The 21580-nt window shown below is 40.5% G+C and overlaps 1 protein-coding gene across 2 annotated transcripts in view; it reads left to right on the top strand.

The window, feature by feature from the left end:
• SLC25A17 (solute carrier family 25 member 17) overlaps window positions 1–21580 on the top strand; it is a 141812-nt gene that overhangs the window by 54517 nt on the left and 65715 nt on the right. Inside the window, exon 9 of one of the 2 annotated variants that reach the window (XM_063075742.1) lies at window positions 3793–3876. The exons of the other annotated variant lie outside the window; for it this stretch is intronic. Coding sequence (XP_062931812.1) covers window positions 3793–3811 — 19 coding nt within the window. The 3' untranslated portion in view covers window positions 3812–3876. Of the gene's footprint in view, window positions 1–3792; window positions 3877–21580 lie in introns of those variants that run through there. 2 annotated transcript variants of the gene reach the window in all.

Consider the following 21580-nt stretch of genomic DNA (forward strand, 5'->3'; position numbering starts at 1 on the left):
GACCTAACTCTGTCTTGAACTGTGCAGTCAGAATGAGGAACACACCAACTAGTGGGTAGAGGACCTTCTTAACAGAGGAAATAAATAGCATTTGCAAAGTAGAAAGAGGGTGATACTATATTATTTGTGCATTAGCTTAAATGAGATCCAGAAGCTTTCCAACCTGGACCTCTGGATTGAACAGATGTTGAAATGCAGGAGAGAGAAAAGCATCAAGGCTATTCAGAGCTTGCAAAAAGGGAATACAGGTGATCAGGACCCCCATCCTACTTAACAGTTTTGTCTGCATTTAGACTTTGGTCTAAAGACAGAAGATAAAGTTCTTATACTCTAAGAATTTAAAATCTAATTTTATTTGTTTTTCATTTTTGTGATTTTTGTTTTGGTGGCTGGCCAGTACAGGGATTGAACCCTGGACCTTGGTGTTATCAGCACCACGCTCTAACCATCAGATTAAAATCTAATTTTAAATGCACTTTTAAAATAAAACGTAACATGAATTGTTTAGTTCTACGTCTGTGAAGATTGCCAGCAAGAGCAGTTTAGGTTTGCTATGAGTTACTGTTATTGTCAAGGTCTGGGCTTACGTTTTGTCTTGATCAACATGGTAATGTATACTTGAGGCTGGCCGGCTTGCTCAGTTGGTTAGAGCATAGTGTTATAACACCGATGTCAAGGGTTTGGATCCCCATACAGGCCAGCTGCCAGAATAAATAAATAAATGTTTACTTGGAAGATAGTTCAGGTTGAGGTTTTTTTCTTTTCCCCAGTTTTTTTTTTTTTTTTTGTAGTAAAATACACATTTCGTAGCATCTTAGCCATGTTTAAGTGTACAGTTCAGTAGTATTAAATACATTCATAATGTGGTGCACCACACCATGATTCATGCCAGGCTTCCAGAACTCTTCATCTTATGAAACTGAAACTCTGTGCCCATTAAACAATAACTCCCTTTTCCCACCACTCCAAGCCCCTGGCAACCACCCTCCTACTTTCTGTCTCTATGATTCTTGACTATTCAAAGTGTCTCATGTAAATAGAATCATACAGTACTTGTCTTTTTGTGACTGGCTTATTTCACTTAGCATAATGTCCTCAAAGTTTATTTATGTGTAGCATTTGTTAGACTTCCCTTTTTATCATTGAATAATATTCCATTGTATGTATATATAACATTTTGCTTATCCATTCATTTGTTGATGAACATTTGGGTCGCTTCCATGTTCTAGCTATTGTGAATAATGCTGCTATGAACATGGGTGTACAAATATCTCTTTGAGACTCTGCTTTCAATTCTTTTGGGTATATACCCTGAGGAGGAATTGCTGGGTCATATGGTAATTCTATTTTTCATTTTTTGGGGAACCACCATACTGTTTTCCACAGCAGCTGTACAATTTTACATTTACCAGCAGTGCACAAGGGTTCCAATTTCTCCACATCCTTGCCAACACTTGTTATTTTCTGGGGTTTTTTGATAGTAGCCATCCTAATGGGTGTGAGGTGGTATCTCATTATGGTTTTGATTTGCACTTCCCTAATTATTAGTGATATTGAACATCTTTGGATGTGCTTATTGGACATTTTGGTATCTTCTTTGGAGAAATGTGTATTCAAGTTCTTTGTTTTTTTAAATAAAGTTTTTTATTGTTGTTGAGTTTTAGGAGTTCTGTATATATTCTGGATATTAATCCCTTATCAGATATGTGATTTGTAAATATTTTCTCCCATACTGTGGGTTGCCTTTTTACTCTCTTGATAATGTCTTTTGGTGCACAAACTTAAAATTTTCATGAAGTCCAGTTTGTTTATTTTTTCTTTTGTTGCATGTGTCTTTGGTGTCATATCCAAGAAATCATTGCCAAATCCAATGTCATGACAGTTTTGCCTTATGTTCTCTAAAAATTTTATAGTTTTAGGCTTTACATTTAGGTCTTCGATCCATTTTCAGTTAATGTTTGTATATGGTGCTGGGTAAGAGTTCAACTTCATCCTTTTGCATGTGGATATTCATTTTTCCTAGTACCATTTGTTGAAACTAGTTGGGTTTTTATGAGTACTTCATCTGAGTATTATATCTGGCATTGTTTGTTGCATAAATTTAGTACTTCATCTTTCATTGTTATTTGAGTACTTTATCTTGCATTTGTTAGCATATTAAAAATTATAAAAGCAGTGAAGACTTAAGGTGAAGGAGAATTTAAAAGTTGAAAAAATCCTTTTTATTTCCTTTTCTAATTTGCAACTAGTTTATGGTGTAGCATTTATAGGATTTTTTTTCTTTTTTGTAATGCACTCATTCTGATTTTATTCTCTGTGTGTATTGTGAGATTTATTTTAATTACTTTTATACTATATAAATGGGAAATTGATACTCAGGCCTGGCTCAGGTCACATAGCAAAGGACTTGGAGTCTAAAACAGGAATTCAGACTCCCTGATATTCCCCTTTTTTTGGAGGCTGGCCAGCATGGCACGCTTCATGATGTTCTACCCAATAATCTTTCACTGGCTTGTGCTACTTGGAGGTATCAATATTTGCTATTTTGGTTTAGAATTTTTGTTATAGCTTTAGACTCTTTTTTTCTTACAAAAGTAATGGACAGCCATTATAAAAATTTCAGAAAATATAAAAAAGAATGAAGATAGTGAAGATTATATATATATATTTCTACATCACTCCTACCTAGAAATCACTGCTAATATTACAGTATATCTATTTTCAGATTGTTTAAATGTATACATACACATTTATTTATAGGGCTTAAATAAAGGTTTTTAAAAAATGGGACTAGCTTATGCCTAATTCTGTAATTTTTTCCATCTCAAATATAATTTATTGTCAATGAATATGTGATAATTTTATTTGCTGCATAGAATTGCATTGTATGATTGTATGATTGCATTGTTTCATTTAGCTGGACTCCCTTGATGGACTGCTAAGTTTCCAATTTTTGGTTGTTATAAATAATGCAGTGAAAAACTCCTTACTGTATGCATCTTTTTTCTTTTCTGATTATTTCTTTAAGAAAAAATTCCAGGAATCCAGTTACTGAGTCAAAGGGTCTGCCTACTGTGATAATACATTATTAAATTAAAACTTCATCCTATCTAGTCCTTTTATGTTCATTGTCACATTGGACTATGTAAATATTTTCTTTTTCTCTTCACCTCCACTTTGGCCAGCTGCAGAAAATTACATTCTGAGTGTGATAGAGAAAAGTATTGTATGCCAAGGACTGGGCTTACTGCCTTATGTGGTTTTTCATTTAATTCTAATAACAAGCCTATGAAATAAAGAGTTAAATGAAGCATACCAAACGTGTTACACAAGTTTACAGCTGAAAGTTAGTTTTTTTCTAGCAGTAGCTCGGATCATGGAATATCACATACTAGAGTGTAATAATAAGAATAGCTACCATTTATTGAGCACCTCCTATGCACCAGTTGCTGTACTAGATGCTTTACATAATCCTCCTACAGAGGTTCCAAAGCCCGTGTACTTTCTGCAGTTCTCTCCTTCATGCTTTGGTTCCGTGTCTGCATGAACCTAGTTCATGTGCCTTTGTCAGATGGCAGGTTCTGGAGGGCAGGAACTTTCTGTTAATCATTTTATGAATCACTGTGAACCATGGGGTTACATCGTGCAAAGTCCTCTTGTAGAAATGTTTTCTGATTATGATGGTTGTGGAAATCAAAAACGACTTCTACAATTTATCTTTGTTGACTTTTTAATTTGTAAACTCCCATTTGATAGAAAACAGCTTCATTTTTAAAAATTTTGTAATCGTAGAGATGAAGAAACCTTTTAACCACCAGAGGGCATTGCAGCGAGCCTCCCATATCATCTCCATTATAAATCACTGCTTTCAGAGATGCCTAGTGAAATTTGTTCCCAATTAAACCAGAAAAAGAAGCATTTTTAGACTGGAAGAGCAATCTGAATAGGAACTGTGGCTTGAACTTGGTGAGCACAGCCTTGGAGCACACTTTTTATCTATGAAAGCAAAGAATGGAGTAGGTAATATTTTGCTAAAATTACATTCTTTTACGTTTTCCCTTCCCCAAGCATGTGCCTAAACTTTTCATTTGTCATCTATAATTTATCATCTTCTTTGGCCAGAGGATAAAGTCAGTACCTCTCAATATCAATAAAAATTGAAGCCAGAGACAAAAAGTCATAGTTTGTGACCAGTAGCATCCACCTCTTTATGGCCTTTGTTGACACTAATAAAAACTCACAAAATTGACTCTACAGTTTAACTCCCTCTTTCCTGTTCACCCTCTGGTGGAAATGTCAGTAGGCAGAAAAATGATTAAAAGGCAGGGTAGGAAGGGAGTAGGTCGAAGGCATTTTGACAACCCACAGATTTAAAAATTAATTCAGATCCTTACTGAACAAGTGGTATTGATGTAAACAGGTAAATCTTTCCACATCATTTGAAAAAAATGTTGTAACCAACTATTGAAGCTTCTAGATTGTAGCTGACTACAGCTCTCATTGATCTGTACTCCAGGAACATTTGATGAGATATTAATTTATTTCACAAACATTTGTGGAGTATGTTTGTGCCAAGCACTTGCTAAGCGTTGGCATACAGATATGAATAATAACGAATCTTTATCTATTGCTTTGTAGTTTATAGAATAATTTGGCATGTACTAAATTATTTGGTACTCATTTGAAACCTCTGAGGGGGGTTGGACAGATGATATCTCCATTGTGTAGGCATAGAGATAGGTTCAAAATGGTTTTATAAATGACTCATTCACAGTCACGCAGCCAGTAAGTGACAGAGCAGGACCAACAGAGGTCTTTTGACTCCAAGTCCCCTCCTTTCCCACAACACCATGCTGTCTTCCTAGAGGAAGGAAGCCTGTTACTCTCAAGGGAGGGCTTGATCGGTATAATATGCCAAAAGACCCAAGGTGAGAAGGAGATATCCTGTAACCACTCAGTGGTTTTGATTGCTTAGTTTAATAAGCAACTGAGCAAATAAATTCAAAAGTTTACCGGTACTATTTCTCTTTTTCCAAAGATGATATGTAGATTCAGTATACAGGCAAAAATGTTTGGACCTTTTTTTTATTATTCGATTAACATTTACTAGGAATGTTAACTCTTTCAAGGCTATAAGTCCCTGCATAGTTCCTTAAGGTATGAATTACGCAGTAATGCCCATGTTAAAAAGAATAGGCCCATCATTTGAGTGTCAAGCTTGGGTAAGGATGTCCCTAACACAAAGCTCTCTGGTGTGCTTTCTATGTCTTTGGTAGTTTCTGGAACAAAATACCCTGGGTAGAGCTTGATCACAAATCTTCTGCATTAAGTTGTATTTCTTTGTTTACTTACCTACCTCCTTCAATAGACTTAGAGCTCTGAAGCCTCATTTCCATTACTATGTCCCAGGCATTACTATGAGGACTCTTGAGTACTCCATAAGTATTTGTCTATTGAGTATATATTGAGGGGGGTAGGGTTTAGTGTTGAATTTGGATTTGTTTAAACCAGAGTAACTAGACTAGCAATCTCTATGATAATACGTATTCCTTGTACTGTTCCTCCTAGGACACAGATTTACCTTCTTTCACCCTCCAGGTTATTCCCCTCTTACTATATCCAGTTGACTGCTCCCTTTATCTAGGGCCCATCTTTCATTTTAGGGGAAATTAACACTGCTACATGCTTTATACATATTGTCTCATTTAACCATTATAATGAACTTTTGAGGCAGGTGGTGATATCTTTATTTTACAGATTTAGAAAGTTGGGCTTAGAGAAGTTAACTTTCCCATTATCACACATCTGGTATTGACTGAATAGGGGTTTGAAGGATGACTACCACATCTGGGTGAGTGATAGTGCCATTTATTGGAATAGAAAACATTGGTGATCGTGGTGGAACAGGCATCAGAGGTCTCCCCTTGGATATCTAGTAGACATCTCAAACTTAATATGTCCAAAACTGGTATATATTCCTACCACCTCGCAAATTCTCAACCTCTGCCACCGAGTCCAAGCCTCCACTGCTGTGATCTAGACTACAACAACAGCTTCTTACCTATATCCCTGCTTCTACAATTCCCCAACACATACTCTTCTCCACCTTGAAACCAGAACGATCTTATAGGTAAGTTGGATCCTGTCTTTCTGCTGCTTTCATCCCTACATTGTCTTCTAATAATCAGGATAAAATCTAGAGTCCTTGCATGGCCCTCAAGGGGCCCTGGTTACCTCCCTAACTGCGCCCCACCCCTCCCCTCACACACACACACCACCGTGGTCACGTTGATCGTGTTCATCAGACGCAAGCAATTTCCTGACTTAGGGTCTGTACTTGCTGTTCCTTCTCCCACTTTGCCTCATTCTTGCTTCACTCAGTACTGCTCAGGTGTCATCTCTTCAGAGGCCTTCCCTGGCCACTCTGTCTAAAATACCACTCTGTCCCTAGTGCCTGGAACAGTTTCTGCCTTGTAGAAAGCCCTTGTAGGTATTGAGAGAGTGAATATTACTTCATTGTTTAAAACCCTTCAGTGTCTTTCCATTGCCTGGGGCAGGGTTTCTCTGCAGTGACACTATTGACATCTTGGGCTAGATAATTTTTTGTTGGGAGGAGATTGTCCTGTGCATTGTAGAGCATTTAGAAGTACTTCTAGCTTCTATCCCTACATGTCAGCAGTACCCCCACCCAATGACGATCAAAAATGTCTCCATCATTGCCAAATGTATCCCCTGAAGGGTAAAAACCGCACAGATGAGAACCACTGGCCTAGAGCAATCCAGTCTCTAAATCATATTCACCTGGAGAACTTTAAGGAAAAAAAACGCAAATTCCAAACCTTATCAGAGGCCTGTAGATTCAGAATCTCATAGGCTTAGGTCTAAAGTGGCTGGTCAACAGTTACGAGGGACTTGGTGGCCTAGAGGATAAAGCCAAAGCCCTTTACCATCCAGTCCTCCCTTCTCTTTCCCTTGCTTCTTTACGTCACCTAGTCCTCCAGCTGTACCATGCTATTTTATGTCTCACTTTTTCTGCACATATTTTTCCTTCCCTGGCACAGAAACTGCTTAGTTGATTACTAATATCCATTTCCTCTTTCTTCATCAGTACTAGAGTCTCTGTATTGTTGGATCATGACTATGTACCCAGTTAAATAACATATTTCCCAGCCTTCCTTACAGATAATGGTGGCTTTCCCTCCTCCTCCTCCTCCTCGTTTACTGGCAAAAATTATACATGTATACATTCTGGTTGTACAGGCTTCAAATAGTACAAAAAAAAAAAAAAGGTTTTACCTGCCCTTCACACAGAAATGACCACCATCAACGGTTTGGTATCTAATCTTCCAATCCCCCTTCTATGCATTTAAAATCTGTTTATTTTCTACCTAGTAATCCCAATGTTTTTGATTCTTTATTTCCTAAATTATGTTCATCCAGCCTTTTTTATTGAAGAATTTCAAGATGCATTTTTTATAAATATCCCTTTTTAGGGAAAAGAGATCCTGAAATTTTAGGTTAGAAGATATATTAGTCAAGGTTCTCCAGAGAAACAGAATCAATAGGATGTTGTAAGAGGAGACTTATTGTGGGAATTGGCTCATGTGGTTTTGAAGGCCAAGAAGTCCCATGATCTGTCATCTGCAAACTGGAGAATTAGGAAAGCTAGTGGTGTAATCCAGTCTGAACCAGAGAGCCAGTGGAGTAAGTCCCAATCTGAGTGCAAAAGCCCAAGAACCAGTGATGTTGGAATTAGGGTCCAGGGGGCCCAAAAGTCGGCCTCAACCTACCGCATCCTCTTACCAGGTTCTTGACTCCGCCACAGGAAAGAATTCAAGGGCAGAGTCACGGTAGACAGTGAGAACAAGTTTAATAGTAAATACAGGTTCCACAGAGAGAGTGCGGCAAAGGTCCAGAGACTGAGCAGGGCCCACACAAGTTTAGCACAAAAGCAAGAAATACATACTTAAAGCTCAGTACAGAATGTAGGCTGGCTCAAGAGTGTGAGCAGCTGCTCGCTGAAAGTAAGTTTGATACAAACTCTGCACAGGCAGAGTGTGGGCTGGTTCCAGAGAGCGACAGCACTGCGTTCTGCTGGGATTTGGCTTTTATAGTTTTGCCATCTAATGAATATTCAATTAAGGAGGTGGTGCTCTGTTATGTAACATTAGTCTTGCACATGCTCAGTTCATCTCTTCTTGGAGGATGTTCATTGGTCAAATCCTGTCACATGCACCAGATATATTCAAGCATATTCTGTGCTCTCTAGCACCTCTAGTGGAAGGTCATTCAACCACCAGGGTCATATAACCCTTGACTACTAGCATGCCCGGCCACTGGATTTGCATAAGCCAGCACCTTGTGGTCTCATTTTCCTCATGTTGATGCTGAAAAGAAGTCTAACTGGCAACAGTAGCTTTCCTCTAGGACGGAGCCCAGAGGAGGGGAACAGAGACCTCCAGGAATGGCTGGGAACTCAGATGTGTGTCCTGAAACCTGAACCCAGGGAAACTGAGCACCTCCTGTGCCACCTGACCCACCTGGAGCACTGATCCAAGGGCAGGAGAAGGTGTGTGTCTCAACTCAGGCAGAAAGAACGAATCTGCCCTCCCTCCACCTTTTTGTTCTATTTGTGCCCTCAACGGATTGGATGACACCCACCCTTGGTGAGGGTGATCTTGTTTACTCATTCTACCAGTTCACAGTGTTAATTTCTTCTGGAAACACCCTCACGGACACACCCCAAAATGATGTTTTACCAACTATCTGGGCATCCCTTAGACCAGTCAAACTGACTCACAAAATTAACCATCACACATTCATCCCTTGTTAACTAGGCACCCATATGCATCTCCTTAAACCATACTTAATCTCCAAATAAAGACAATAATAACAAGGTCATGATTCTACCTAACACAATACAACTATCCCGTGTACAACTGAATTTTGGTCTTTGTTTGGGCTGCTATAATAAAATACCATAAACTGTGTAACTCATATGCAACAGAAATTTATTTCTTACAGTTCTGGAAGCTGAGAAATCCAAGATCAAGGTGCTGGCAGATTCAGCCTCTGGCGAGAACCTGCTTTCTGGTCTATAGATGGCATCTTTTTGCTGTAACTTCACATAATGGAAGGGTCAAGGGATCTCTCTTCTGCCTTTTTTTGTTTGTTTTGGCAGCTGGCCAGTATGGGGATCTGAACCCTTGCTCTTGGTGTTATCAGCACCACACTCTAGCCAAGTGAGCTAACTGGCCAGGCTCTTGGGCCTCCTTTTTTTATAAGGGCTCTAATCCCATTCATGAGGGCTCTGTCTTAGGGAATGCACTGCTTTTTTAACTTCAAACGTGTATCTCCTGAGTTTGTGTTCTTGTTTTCCACAGTGCAATGAAAGTAAATATTTCTCCCTATTCCTCTAGTACACAGATTGAAGCTAGGTCATCTTGACTGTATCATCTTCAGAGAGGAAGACTCTCATCTTCTTTAGGACAGAGGCACCTGCTGGCTAAGTAGGCAACAGAGCTGTAGATTTAGGGGTGACATATAATATCCAGTCCAAAACATTTCCCAGCACATTACTGTATTCAAGGCATTGTGGAGATACTGAGCGGTGTATGAAGAAATATGAAGCAATCCTAGCCCCCCAAGAATCTTGCAATTATTTTGGAAGATAGCCAGCAAATACAAGATAGTTTACTTTCATGTACTTAAAAATTAGTACCTATAATTTTTTCTTTCTTGTGCTCTTGATCTCTAAATCTCACATTATTATTTCTTCGTGTGTAAATATCAGTGCAGCTAAATTGTAAGCTCCATGAGAATAAAGGCTGTCCTGTATTTCATTACATATTCCCACACGGAAGCTCTGAGTTTTGGTTAAAGATGATACTGAGCAGTACAGATGATAATGCTCTCAAGTTGAAGCCTGTCTCTGCAATGAACTGTGAGCTTATTTGGAAAAGAAATCTCATCAGTTGCCAGAGTTTTATTGTGAAGATTTTTGTGCACTGTCAGGAGATGTTATTGACAGAACTGGATCAGCTGCAGAGCAGAGACAATGTCTTGTGTTCATCCTCTTCCTTTCCCTCTGGCTCCAATGAAACGGACAGAACCAAATGAGGCAGAAAGGTGAAAAGGAAGACTTGGATTCCACAGTGAGCCAGAGACACGCTCCATCAGTGACTTGCATGAAACCGCTCTCTCTTAGCATATTTAACTCTGAGCAAAAAAAATTGCTGTTAACAGAACAAGTGCTACACGACTGTGATAATTGTGTTATCCACTGAATCATTAAACCATGTTGAATGCTCTCAGAATTAAAGAGGATGTAAGTGGTAAAGATGGCAATCAGGGCTGTGTGTAACCTTCATATATCTATTATGCTTCCTTCCAAAGCTAGCCTGCCCCTCTAATGCCAAGTTCTAGAACCAACCCTTGTCACAGCAACGTGCACGTTGAACATTTTTCCAGTCTATACTCGTTACTCCCAGGCAAGTTTTGCTTAGATTACTCCCAACTGTGACATGATTTTAAATTGTATCCCTCATTATACAAATGACCTCACTGAAGAAAACTTGGAGCAATTAGATAAAAGAATGAATAAAAAAGCCCAAGTTCTTCTACCACAAATCAACCATTGTTAATATTTGGTGTATTTCTCATTTATTTGTGCGTAAGTGTATGTGTATAAAACTATGATTGAGACGTATATCATTTAAATCAGGGTAACAGGCAGTTTTGCATCCTGTTTCTGTCACTCTACCTGAGATTATCCCTAGTTCTCCATGTTATGACATGGTTTCGTAAACATAATTTTTAATGGCCCATCCCATTGTTAACGTAGCCCAGTGAACAGTGGGGATCTCCACCTCTTGTTAGGAGCTGTTGAGGGTGACTGAGGAAGGTTAGGGAGAAACCCACAGGTCTTCTGCCCAAATCTCTCTCCTCAGGAAGAAAGGTCACAGTCATCTGAGACTCAGTCTAGTGGCTAAGAGCATGGACTGGCTCTGAGACCGGGCTCCAATCCCAGCGCCACCCCTTACTAGCTGTGTGACCACATGCCAGCTACTTTGCCTTAGTTTTCCCATCTGCAAAGTTGAAGTTATAGTAGTTCCTTCCTCATAGGGTTTTTGGGAAGATGAAATGAGTTAAAATATGTGCATTGACCAGTGTGCCTGGCATATCCTAAGTGCTATGTAAGTGTTGGCTCTTTTTCTTAGCTATGAGCAGAGGTCCCACAGTGAGACTGGGAGAACTGTAATATTTTTATTTTGTATGTCTTTACCATAATGTAACAGTTTTTATGGCTTGAGATGGGGTCCTTTATTTTACTTAGGAATAAATGTGTTGCTTTAGTATGAATATTAGAATTTAATTTAATTCAGAAGGGAAAGAGAATAGATTCAGGGAAAAAACTCCTCTCATATATACTTAGCATGTCATTAATTTTTTTCCCCTCAAAAATGCCAAAAGCCTGATTCCTCTTGATAAATACTCCATAGAGCTTTCCTAGGGCTCTGACATACTGGTTTGTAAAAGCCTCTCATTTGACCCTCTGTGTGAGCTCTATGATTACGTTCATGTTCTTTGTTTACTAGAAAATCATTTCATCTAAGTTGCTCCCCCAACTGTTTGATAGGAAAGTGGGTTGTTTTTAAATTGTCACTGGGTGCAGTAGCAAGCTCATCAGATGTAGGGTCTGGAGACTGGGTTCAATCCCAGTTGCTTCCTTAGTTCTTTCACTTATTGTCGGGGTGACTTTTGGCAACTCACGTCACATGTTTGAAGTTTGTTTTTCTCTTCTATAGAGTGGGTGTTTTACATAACAGCCTCAGAAAGATGTTAGAGGATTAAATTAAATTCAATAAGATGCAAGAAAGTATAGTAGAAAATTTTAAATATGGTATGACTATGTCGTTCTCATTATTAGAGAGTGTAACATAAACCTGCTGCTCTGATTCCACATCTAAAAGGGGTTTTGTTTTTTTATTCTCTGACATGTCTCCTCCATGCACCTTCTGGAAGCGCGCCATGTCCAATAGCTGAGGATCTGTCACAATAAACAGATAATTGCAGGGTCAGGCTTTGTGTTTCCTACTGGCTCTCCCAATGGGCCAGCCTGTCTATTTCCATCTGAGGGCAGCAGACCCATTATTCTTAGTGTATCCTATTCTGTCGTGTTCATGCTTTTGAGTGTCAGTTTATTAATTATAAGTTCCTAAGGAAAACATCTCTATTTCAGCAGAGATCTATGTCTCCTATGACTAATGTGGTCTTTTTAGGAAGACTACTCTGTGGTATATTGTGCTCCCTACAAGACAGGCTTGTAGCCACAGAAACTGTAACCATGTCCAGGCCACTTTGTTGATTTCTCTCTTCTTTACTGTGGCTCAAAATGCCCAGCAACATTGGTGGGATAACTACAAGCTGGTCCCTCCCCTCCAAACTGTGTCTCTTGCCTTTTTATAGCATTAGATGTAAAACTAAGAGGATAATACATGGAGAATTACATGTTTTAATACAAAATTATCTACAGCACTGAGCACAGTACCTGCACATAGTGGAAATGGGGATATGGCTATTTATTTATTCAGAAAACATTTATTGAATGAAGGGTTTTTAGATGAGTATGAACACATTTATAACATCAACATTTTCAGGAAATGTTTTCAGGTTCTGTTCTTTATTACTTTTGCACCAACAGTAAAACACTATTTTTACAGTAAAGAAGGAGTAGTTGTAGCAATCTGTCTCTCTCTCTCTCTTGCTCAGCCCTTGTGAACCACAGGGCTTTGCCAAAAGGCTGGCAGGGATTGAGGTGAACCCACACTGTAACCAAATCTGAACATGAACCCAGTGTCATTTGATCAGGATTCATTAAGTATCCTTACTATGTGCCAGACACGTGCTAAGTTCTGGGAATACAGAAATAAATGGGACATTGTCTTAGTCAGTTCATACTGCTGTAACAAAGTACCATAAACTGTGGCTTATTAACAGCAGACATTTATTTCTCACAGTTCTGGAGGCTAGAAACACAAGATCAGATTGCCAGTCTGATCGGGTTCTGGTGAGGGCCCTCTTCTGGATGCATGAGTTGGGGTATCCTTGCATGGCAGACAGAGGGTGAGGCAGCTCTCTGGGATCTCTTTCATAAGGGCACTAATCCTATGCATGAGGCCTCCACCCTCATGACCTAGTCATCTCCCAGAAGCCCCACCTCCCAATAATATCACATTGGGGATTAAGATTTCAAGTTATGAATTTTGGGGGACATAAACATTTAGGCAGTTGCAGGCATGGTCCCTGCCTGTGCACCCATGATTCAGTGGGAAAAACAGACATGGAACACGTGACCATGCAGGGGTTTGAGAAGGGACATGATAAAGCTGTGGGAACACACGACTACATTCTTACCTACAAAGCATGTGCTCCACATCTCTTCTTTTGGGGCTTTTGTTCCCCTGCTGGGGGTGCTCTTCCATATACCTCCTCCACTTGGGTAACTCCCCATCTGACAAATACAGCTTGAAGGTCACCTTCTCTGGAAAGCTTCCTGATTGTATGCTCACCCCGAAATTTGTTTCTTCAGAATGCTGAATTAAATTGTTGGTCTGCTTGTCTGTTCAGTTCAATATTTTTTGACTGCATATGTTTAGTGCTGTGCTTAACATAAAGTTAATTTGTCCCTTGAGGACTGACTCATCTGACTCACACAAACCAAACTCATAAGAATCTAATGTATTAACCAGAGGGTCATTTTTCTATCTTCCTGGGGGAATGGAGAGCAGAGGAGATGACCACACCTATCCAAGAGTCCCTTGTCTGGGCTCCCCTACTGTCCAGTGCACGCCTCTTCTGTGGCAGTAACAGGTGGGTGTCTTCTCCCAGCTGGACTGTGAGATCCTGAAGGGCAAGGTCAAGGTCTTCCATCTTTGTATGCAGAGTCCTCATGGGTATGAAAAGAGAAGATTCTACCTGAGGGCTCTATGGGCGTGGTGGTTAATTTTATGTCAACTTGGCTAGGCTAGGGTACCTAGTTCCTTGGTCAAACACCAGTCTAGATGTTGCTGTGAAGATATTTTTTTAGCTGTGGTTAATTAACATTTCAAACAGTAGACTTTGAATAAAATAGATCACCCTCCAAAATGTGGGTGGGCCTCGTCCAATCAGTTGAAAACCTTAAAAGACTGTAGTTCCCAGAGAAGGAAGGAATTTTGCTTTCAGACTCAAGACTGCAACATCTACTCTGTCAGAATTTCCAGCCTGCTGGTCTTCCCTGCAGATTTTGGACTTGCCAGCCCTCATGTGAGCCAATTCCTCAAAATAAATCTCTCTTCAGGGGCTGGCCAACTAGCTCAGTTGGTTAGAGTGCAGCCTTGTAACACCAAGGTCATGGGTTTGGATCCTTGTTCCGGCCAGCCACCAAAACAAACAAAATCTCTCTTTATGTGTATCCTATAGGTTCTGTTTCTATGGAGAACCCTGACTAATACAATTGGTACCACATGGGGATTTATACTGGAAACACAAGAAATTGTACTCTGGAAGTTTAGAACTTTTAGTCAAAGCCATCACATCTTAAATTTTTAGGCTTAGAAGTACTCTAAAAGATTATCAAAATTACATTTTGTCATTGAGGAAACTAAAAGAGAAGTAAAATTTCCTGTCCAAGATCACCCAGCAAATAGTTAATTGTAATAGGTGAGTCTGGTACCAGATCTTCTGACTTATCCCACTTACCTTTTAGATATCAAAAGAATATCAATGAAACGGTGAAATTATTTATACTGTGCCTTGATTTTATGATGGCATAAGTAATAAATATCCTTCCAGGATCTGATTTACACATTAAAGTATGTTTCTGGTTCCAACGTGGAAAACAGAATGTGGGAGAGAATTGTGGAAGCAGGGAGATGAGTTAAGAAGCAGGCTCATAAATAAATTCCATTTATTACCTGATGATACCTCCGTAAGGAAACTCTCACAGGGACTTTCTTTCCTGCCGTGAGCCGTCCTGCTATAGGGAAGGCATGGGAGGCTGAGGAGTGCTACCCCTTGTTCTGCAGGCTACAAGGGGGTCCCGTGTGTGTGGCACGGCTCCATGGAAGTTCTTGTTTGTTCACCTTTGGTTGCTTGACAAGGCTTCCCAGAATTAAACAGCCTAACTTTTTGGCTTAGTATGGCTTTGGGAGATTCCCTGGAGTTTCTCAAAGGATATGTTAAAATACATCAAAATTAACTGGTTTATTTAAAGGGCATTGTCAGTACTAAAGGTGTTTTTGATGCATGTTCCCGGTATGGGTTGGCTCCATTTAATTTTGTCATTAATTTTCCTTGTTAGTGATATGTGCATTAACCCACTGTGGCTGTGGTCATGCTCTTGTACGTGTGGAATGAAGTTATTATGTTGGATTTCTATCCACATTCCCCAGGGAGATGGTGGGTCTGAGTGCAGTGGTGCTTATAACTAATTGATCATCAACCAGTTACAGATTTCTTTGTTTCTCCCACTCCCACAGTTTCACTTGACTTACCAAGAACATGTTCTTTCCTTAGTAAAAATAAGAATGATACTGTGTGCTTTTGTTAGTTTGAGTAGGATCATTTAACTTTTCACTTTGTCCCCTGTGCTGTTCCCGGAGTCTATTGGCAGAAAAATAAAAGGTATAAACATTGTGATTTTGATTATAAATTAAAATGATCAATATAGGGTATAAGCAATATTACATTGTTAACCTTAACTAATCAATGTTATTAAAATTAAGAGTAGTACGCATAAGTAAGATTAAAAAAGGGTTAAATTGTAAGTTAAGAAGGTTTAGAACTACAGTTTAAACTAAAAGCCTGACGCTCTTTAATGCCAAGCATGCTGCTGTTGTATAGTTTCCTGGCCACAAGCCACAGGCTTTGGGGTGAACTATTGATGCATGAGTGGGTGCTTTTATCACAGCATGAGTGCTTTGGAACATTCTGTTTTTTCTTTTTCTACAGAGAAGAAATAATAAATGTTTTGATTAAAAGATAAATCATCATGTAAAAGGTTAAGTAAAAAATATAAATAAAGCAAGATTCTTGTGGTTGTTGTCCACACTTGCACTAGACACCTGTAGTCCGTCTCTTTCTTTCCTCGCCAATGCCACACCACGTATTCAGGTCCAACGAATCCTGCGGAGCTGGTCTCCGGCACTTTCCCCAACTAATTCTAAGAGAACTGCCTTTCTACTCCTGTTACTAAACTGTGGAAGGTTGTGGAACATCTGATCCCAGTGACTCCTTGTGCTATTCAACACTTGCCTGCGGGGCAGCCTGCCCACTTAGACATAGTTGGGGACAGCCTGTGGATTTTGCAGGACACCAAGAAGACGTCCCCTATCAGCCATTCTTGTCAATTTCCAAAATTCACTCTTCAGAAGCTGAGTCATTTTCATGTTAAGTATTGTTACGTCCCAAATATTTATGGAGCACCTACTATGCCCACACTACGTGTTGGGAATAAAGAGGTGAATAGGACATGGTTCCTAACCTCAAGGAGCTCATAGTGTCACTAGTGTAGGAAGACACCAAAACATATCATAATAGGGCTCTGTAGTAAGTTAAACTGTGCAGATATACATAGGATGTGTATCCAAGGCACCCTGGGGTGAAGGGTGAAGGTGACGGAAGGAGACAAAGGATGTTTCCTGGAGGAGATAATACTACGCTGAATCTTAAAGAGAGGTAGGAGGTATGAGCCAGGCAAGGTGGGAGGACGGTGCTGGCAGGGGATCTGCTGTATATAGAAACTACTAGCAGTTCAGGGTTGTCCGTGTAAAGTGTAGGACAGGGAGCAGCGAGAGATGCGCTTGAAGGGAGAGGCAAGGGCGTATGGGGAGAGCCTTGTGTAAGGAGTGGGGCTTTACCCTGTCCACAGTGGGGCACTACCTGGCAGTTTTAAAAAGGAGAATGAAATGGTCATTTTATTTTTATTTTTTTATTTTTTTAAAAGATGACTGGTAAGAGGATCCTAACCCTTGACTTGGTGTTGTCAGCACCACGCTCTCCCAGGTGAGCCAACCGGCCATCCCTATATAGGGATCCAAACCCGTGGCCTTGGTGTTGTCAGCACCGCACTCTCCCAAGTGAGCCATGGGCCGGCCCTGAAATGGTCATTTTAGACAGATCAGTCTAGTAGCTGAGGGAGAAGGGATTGAGGGGTTCGAGACTGGAAACAAGAAACCCGGTTAGAAGGGCCTTCCAGGAGAAATGAAAAGGCGAATTTGAGAAAAACTGAGTAGGACTTAGTGATGTGGGCACTTCCCACCGCCTGCCCGCCACCCCAGACTATTTTGAAGCGAATCTCAGACTTCATATCGTTTCATCTCCAAATATTTCAGGATATATATCTAAATATATAGAGACAAGGATTCTTTTTAGAAAAATAACCACAGGGTTGGCTGGTTAACTACGTTGGGCAGAGCACAGTATTACACCATCAAGGCCAAGGTTTTGGATCCCCAGACCGGCCAGCCACCAAAAAATGAAAAAAAAAGAAATGTGAAAAAAGAAAAAGAACCACAATACTATTTCCAATGCCACCCTAAATTAACAAACATCTCTTAATATCATCAAATATCTAGTCATTGTTCAACTTTTCATCATTATTGTCTCATAAATTTTTTAAAAATTATTTGAATCAGAATAAGATCCATACATTGTGATAGGTTAGTGTATCTGACTCTGTCAGTCTCTTATCATTTGGGAAACCGGCTCCTTGGTCCTGTAGAGTTTCTCACATTCTGCATTTTGCTGACTGTGTCCCTGCGATGGTGCTGTGTGTTCCTCTGTCCCTTCTATTTTCCATAGGCTAATATCAGTTGGACATAGAGGCCCGATCACATTCAAGTTTGGTTTTTCTGGCAAGACCAGGTGGTGCTTTGTTCTTCCATCAGGCCTGGTTGTCTCTCTTTTTGTGAGGTTAGCAGCCATTGATAATTGCCTAGATCTATTAATTCGTTAGGTTGTACAAAATGGCAATGCCTCTTCTAAAGGGAGGCTACAATAATTAAGTCTATCACTGCAGTGTGAGTAAATCTCTTTTCCTTTTTAAGTTTTCTTAAATTGACAGATAAAATTGTATATATTTATCACGTACAACATGATGTTTTGAAATATATGTATATATTGTGAAATGGCTAAATCAAGCTAATTAACATGCATTAACTCCCATAGTTGTCTTTTTTTTTTTTTTTTTTGGTTTTCATTTTTGTGGTGAGAACATTTAAAATCTACTCTCTCAGCATTTTTCAAGATAGAATATATTGTTATTAGCTAGAGTCGCCATGTTGGGAGGACCTTCCTCTTGAGGGGGACAGAGCAGGCGACCTGAGACCTTTGCTGGCCAGGGGTAGAGTGAGGGATAAAAGGGTAGAAAGGGGAAGAAAGGAGGCAAAGAATTCACGCCCACCTCACCCACAGTTTCCCCTGTGCCAGCTCTTCTTTGGGAGCACTCAGTTCCTCCTGCGTGGGGGCACCCCAAGAACTGACAGGCCCAGTTTCTCCTGGTGAGGTTTTAAGCTAATAAAAGCATAACTTAAAAGGATGAGATGAGATCCCCTCCCTCAGGGACCTGGTGTCTTCTAAATCAAAGCAGGACTTTGCAGGAATTATCACTATTGCAAGAGTGTGGTCTCAGGAAGACGAGACAGAAGGTTAAAGCAAGCTGGGATCTAATGAACGGTGCCAGCAGGCTGAAGAAAGACTGTGTGCTCAGAAGGAACTTGTCCATTTGTACTTTAGAGAAAGGACAGCAACCAGAAAGAAATTAGCATAATTACCCAGGACTGTCTGAGGGAGGGGACGTACCAAATCTTGTGGACAAGAATATTAGGGTCACTAGAGTGGTACATTACGCCATGAGGCAGAGACAGTCATTTTCTCATTTATTCAGCAAATATATATTGAGTTCTTACTGTGTACTAGGTACTATGTATCAGGTACTAGGAGTTGAAAGGTAGGGGAGAAGGGAGAGGCACAGCCCCAGGGGAGCATGTGATTCTACGAAGCCCTCTGGGGGATTTGCTATTGCAAAAAGGATGCTGCAGGCCCGAGACCACAACTGCCACACCTAGCTTCCCCTATTTTTGATTTGTAAGTAATTGTAACTCCTGGGATCCAGGCTAACAGAACAAGATAGACACTTGTTTTGTCCAAACACTCTTAATTGATCCTGTGAAATCCATTTGGCTATGCTGCAGAGGTAGGGCAACATTCTAGTCCAGGCTTGCCCCAAAGAGAAAACTTTTACAAGAATTTTATGAACCAAAATATTACAATCGCTTTTCCAGCATTTTTGCAATAGCTGCCCCATTCTATCATTCTGGATACCCACATAACACAACACCCGCTTTGCACCATCCCTTGTGCAAAGGAAAATATTGGCTTTCTGCTTTATATAGCAATTTCTTACGAGTTTTGTTTGTACACGTTTGATTAGTGTGAATCAGTCTCTAAGAACCCGACCTAGTTTTGTATGCACTAGCAAAGGTGTGTTCATTTAGTCATTCATTCATTTGACAGGCATTGACTGATCACCTATTCAAGGGTCAGACCCTGTGCAGAGCTCGGAATACAGAGAGGAATAAGTCACAGTCCTGGGGCTCACAGTACAGGGGATTCCTGTATTAAGTAAAGAGATAACTGGAAAATCTTTAAAGCTCCTTCTACAATAAGAGGTTCTATGATTTTAAAAAAACCACAACTTCCTGGTGTGGGCAAACTTCACCCTCCCCAAGACTGGATCATGCCATCACTTCTCTTGCCCAGCAGGAGCAGAATTATTGACTTGCCTGTCAGCACAAGTGACAGGGAGCTGGGGTACAGTGGCCCTGAAGAGAATTAATTTTCTCACTGATACAATGGGGAGAGCATAAATCAATATATTGAATATTTCTTTTCCATCAGGAAAACATCAGGAGGGTCTCATACTTGTGGGAACAAAAGCATTAATGGCAATTAAACTGAGCATAAGGTAAAATAGTATTTAATTTTTACATTGTGGTCATCTTTTACCTAAACACCTTTCTTTAGTCCTTTGAAGAACTACCTGGTGGTTGTAATTTCCCTTAACATTTTTTACTTCACTCTTAACCGAGCCACACTTATCAATCATGGCACAGCAAGAAGGAAAGGACCTGAGGCTCGCTACAAGACAGAAGAGAGCAGAGGCTGACCCACACCAGAGACAGGGCCCTGGAGCTGGCCGCTGGCAGGAGAAAGGTTTGGGAATCAAGCAGACCTGAGCTTCAATCCTGGTTCTGCTCCTTTTATCAGGGAGTGACTTTGACCCACTTAGTCCATATCCCTGAACCTCCATTTCCTCATCTGCAAAATGAAGGGAGCCACACCTACCTGAAAAGGTTAGAGAAGGGACTAACCATAGTGGACATTAGTTGGTTGTCTCCCAATAGCACCTCAATTTTAAGTTGGGGGTTCTCCCACTTTTAGGCATGCATTCTGAGTGGGATAACACCAGCTCTACCTCCTGGTGTAGCTCCTGATTGGCTCAGGCCAGCCAACATACCCCACCTCTCCAGTCACGTGATTGGCTTACTGATGACTCTACTGATAGTTGAAGCCAACGAGAGGCAGTGAAACATGTGCTGGGGTCTCTGGGAAGGACAAGCTTCTCTCATCCATGTGCACTTGAACAAGGAACATGCAGCCCCAGGAACTGTTGATAGCCCTTTTGGAATGCACTTGAACAAGGAACATGCAGCCCCAGGAACTGTTGATAGCCCTTTTGGAATGCACTTGAACAAGGAACATGCAGCCCCAGGAACTGTTGATAGCCCTTTTGGAAGAGCCTGCCAGAGAATGGAGCCAGGACTAAGGATGTCCAGGTCACATTTTTGAGCCTTGGATAAAGCCTGACCTGAAGCTAGAGCTACTCCTGGACTGTTCAGTTAAGTGACCCTACTTTACTATTTCAGCCAGTTCGAAAGGAGGGTTCTGTTTCTTAAAACATCATAAAGTCCTGATTGATTTTAGTCAGTTGAGTGATGGCCCCCCAAAAGATATGTCTACACCCTAATCCCTGGAAGCTATGAATGTGACCTTTTTCAGAAAAAGGGTCTTTTCAGAAGTAATTAAGTTAAGATCTTGAGATGAGATCATTCTGGGTTATCCAGGTGGGCCCTAAATCCAATTACAAGTGTCCTTATGAGAGACGCACAGACCATGTAAAGACGGAGGCAGAGATTAGAGTTATGCAGCCACAAGCCAAGGCACACCTAGAGCCTCCGGACGCTGCACGAGACAAGGGAGGACTCTCCCCTGTGGCCATCAGAGACAGCAAGGCCCTGCTGACACCTTGATCTGAGGCTTCTTCCCTTCAGAACTGTGAGAGAATACATTTCTGTTGTTCTAAACCACCAAGGTTATGGTTATTTGTGGCAGTAGCCCTAGGAAACTAACATACCGATCAATGTGCATCTAGAGATAATGCTGTTCTTTATCTATTTTTAACATCTTTCCATGACTTTGCCATTCCCCATCCTTAAAAGGGCCGAGGCAGTCCAGGCTTGAGCATCATTTACTTATT

The sequence above is a fragment of the Cynocephalus volans genome, chromosome 12 (assembly GCF_027409185.1).
Source record: "Cynocephalus volans isolate mCynVol1 chromosome 12, mCynVol1.pri, whole genome shotgun sequence".
Taxonomy (NCBI): domain Eukaryota; kingdom Metazoa; phylum Chordata; class Mammalia; order Dermoptera; family Cynocephalidae; genus Cynocephalus; species Cynocephalus volans.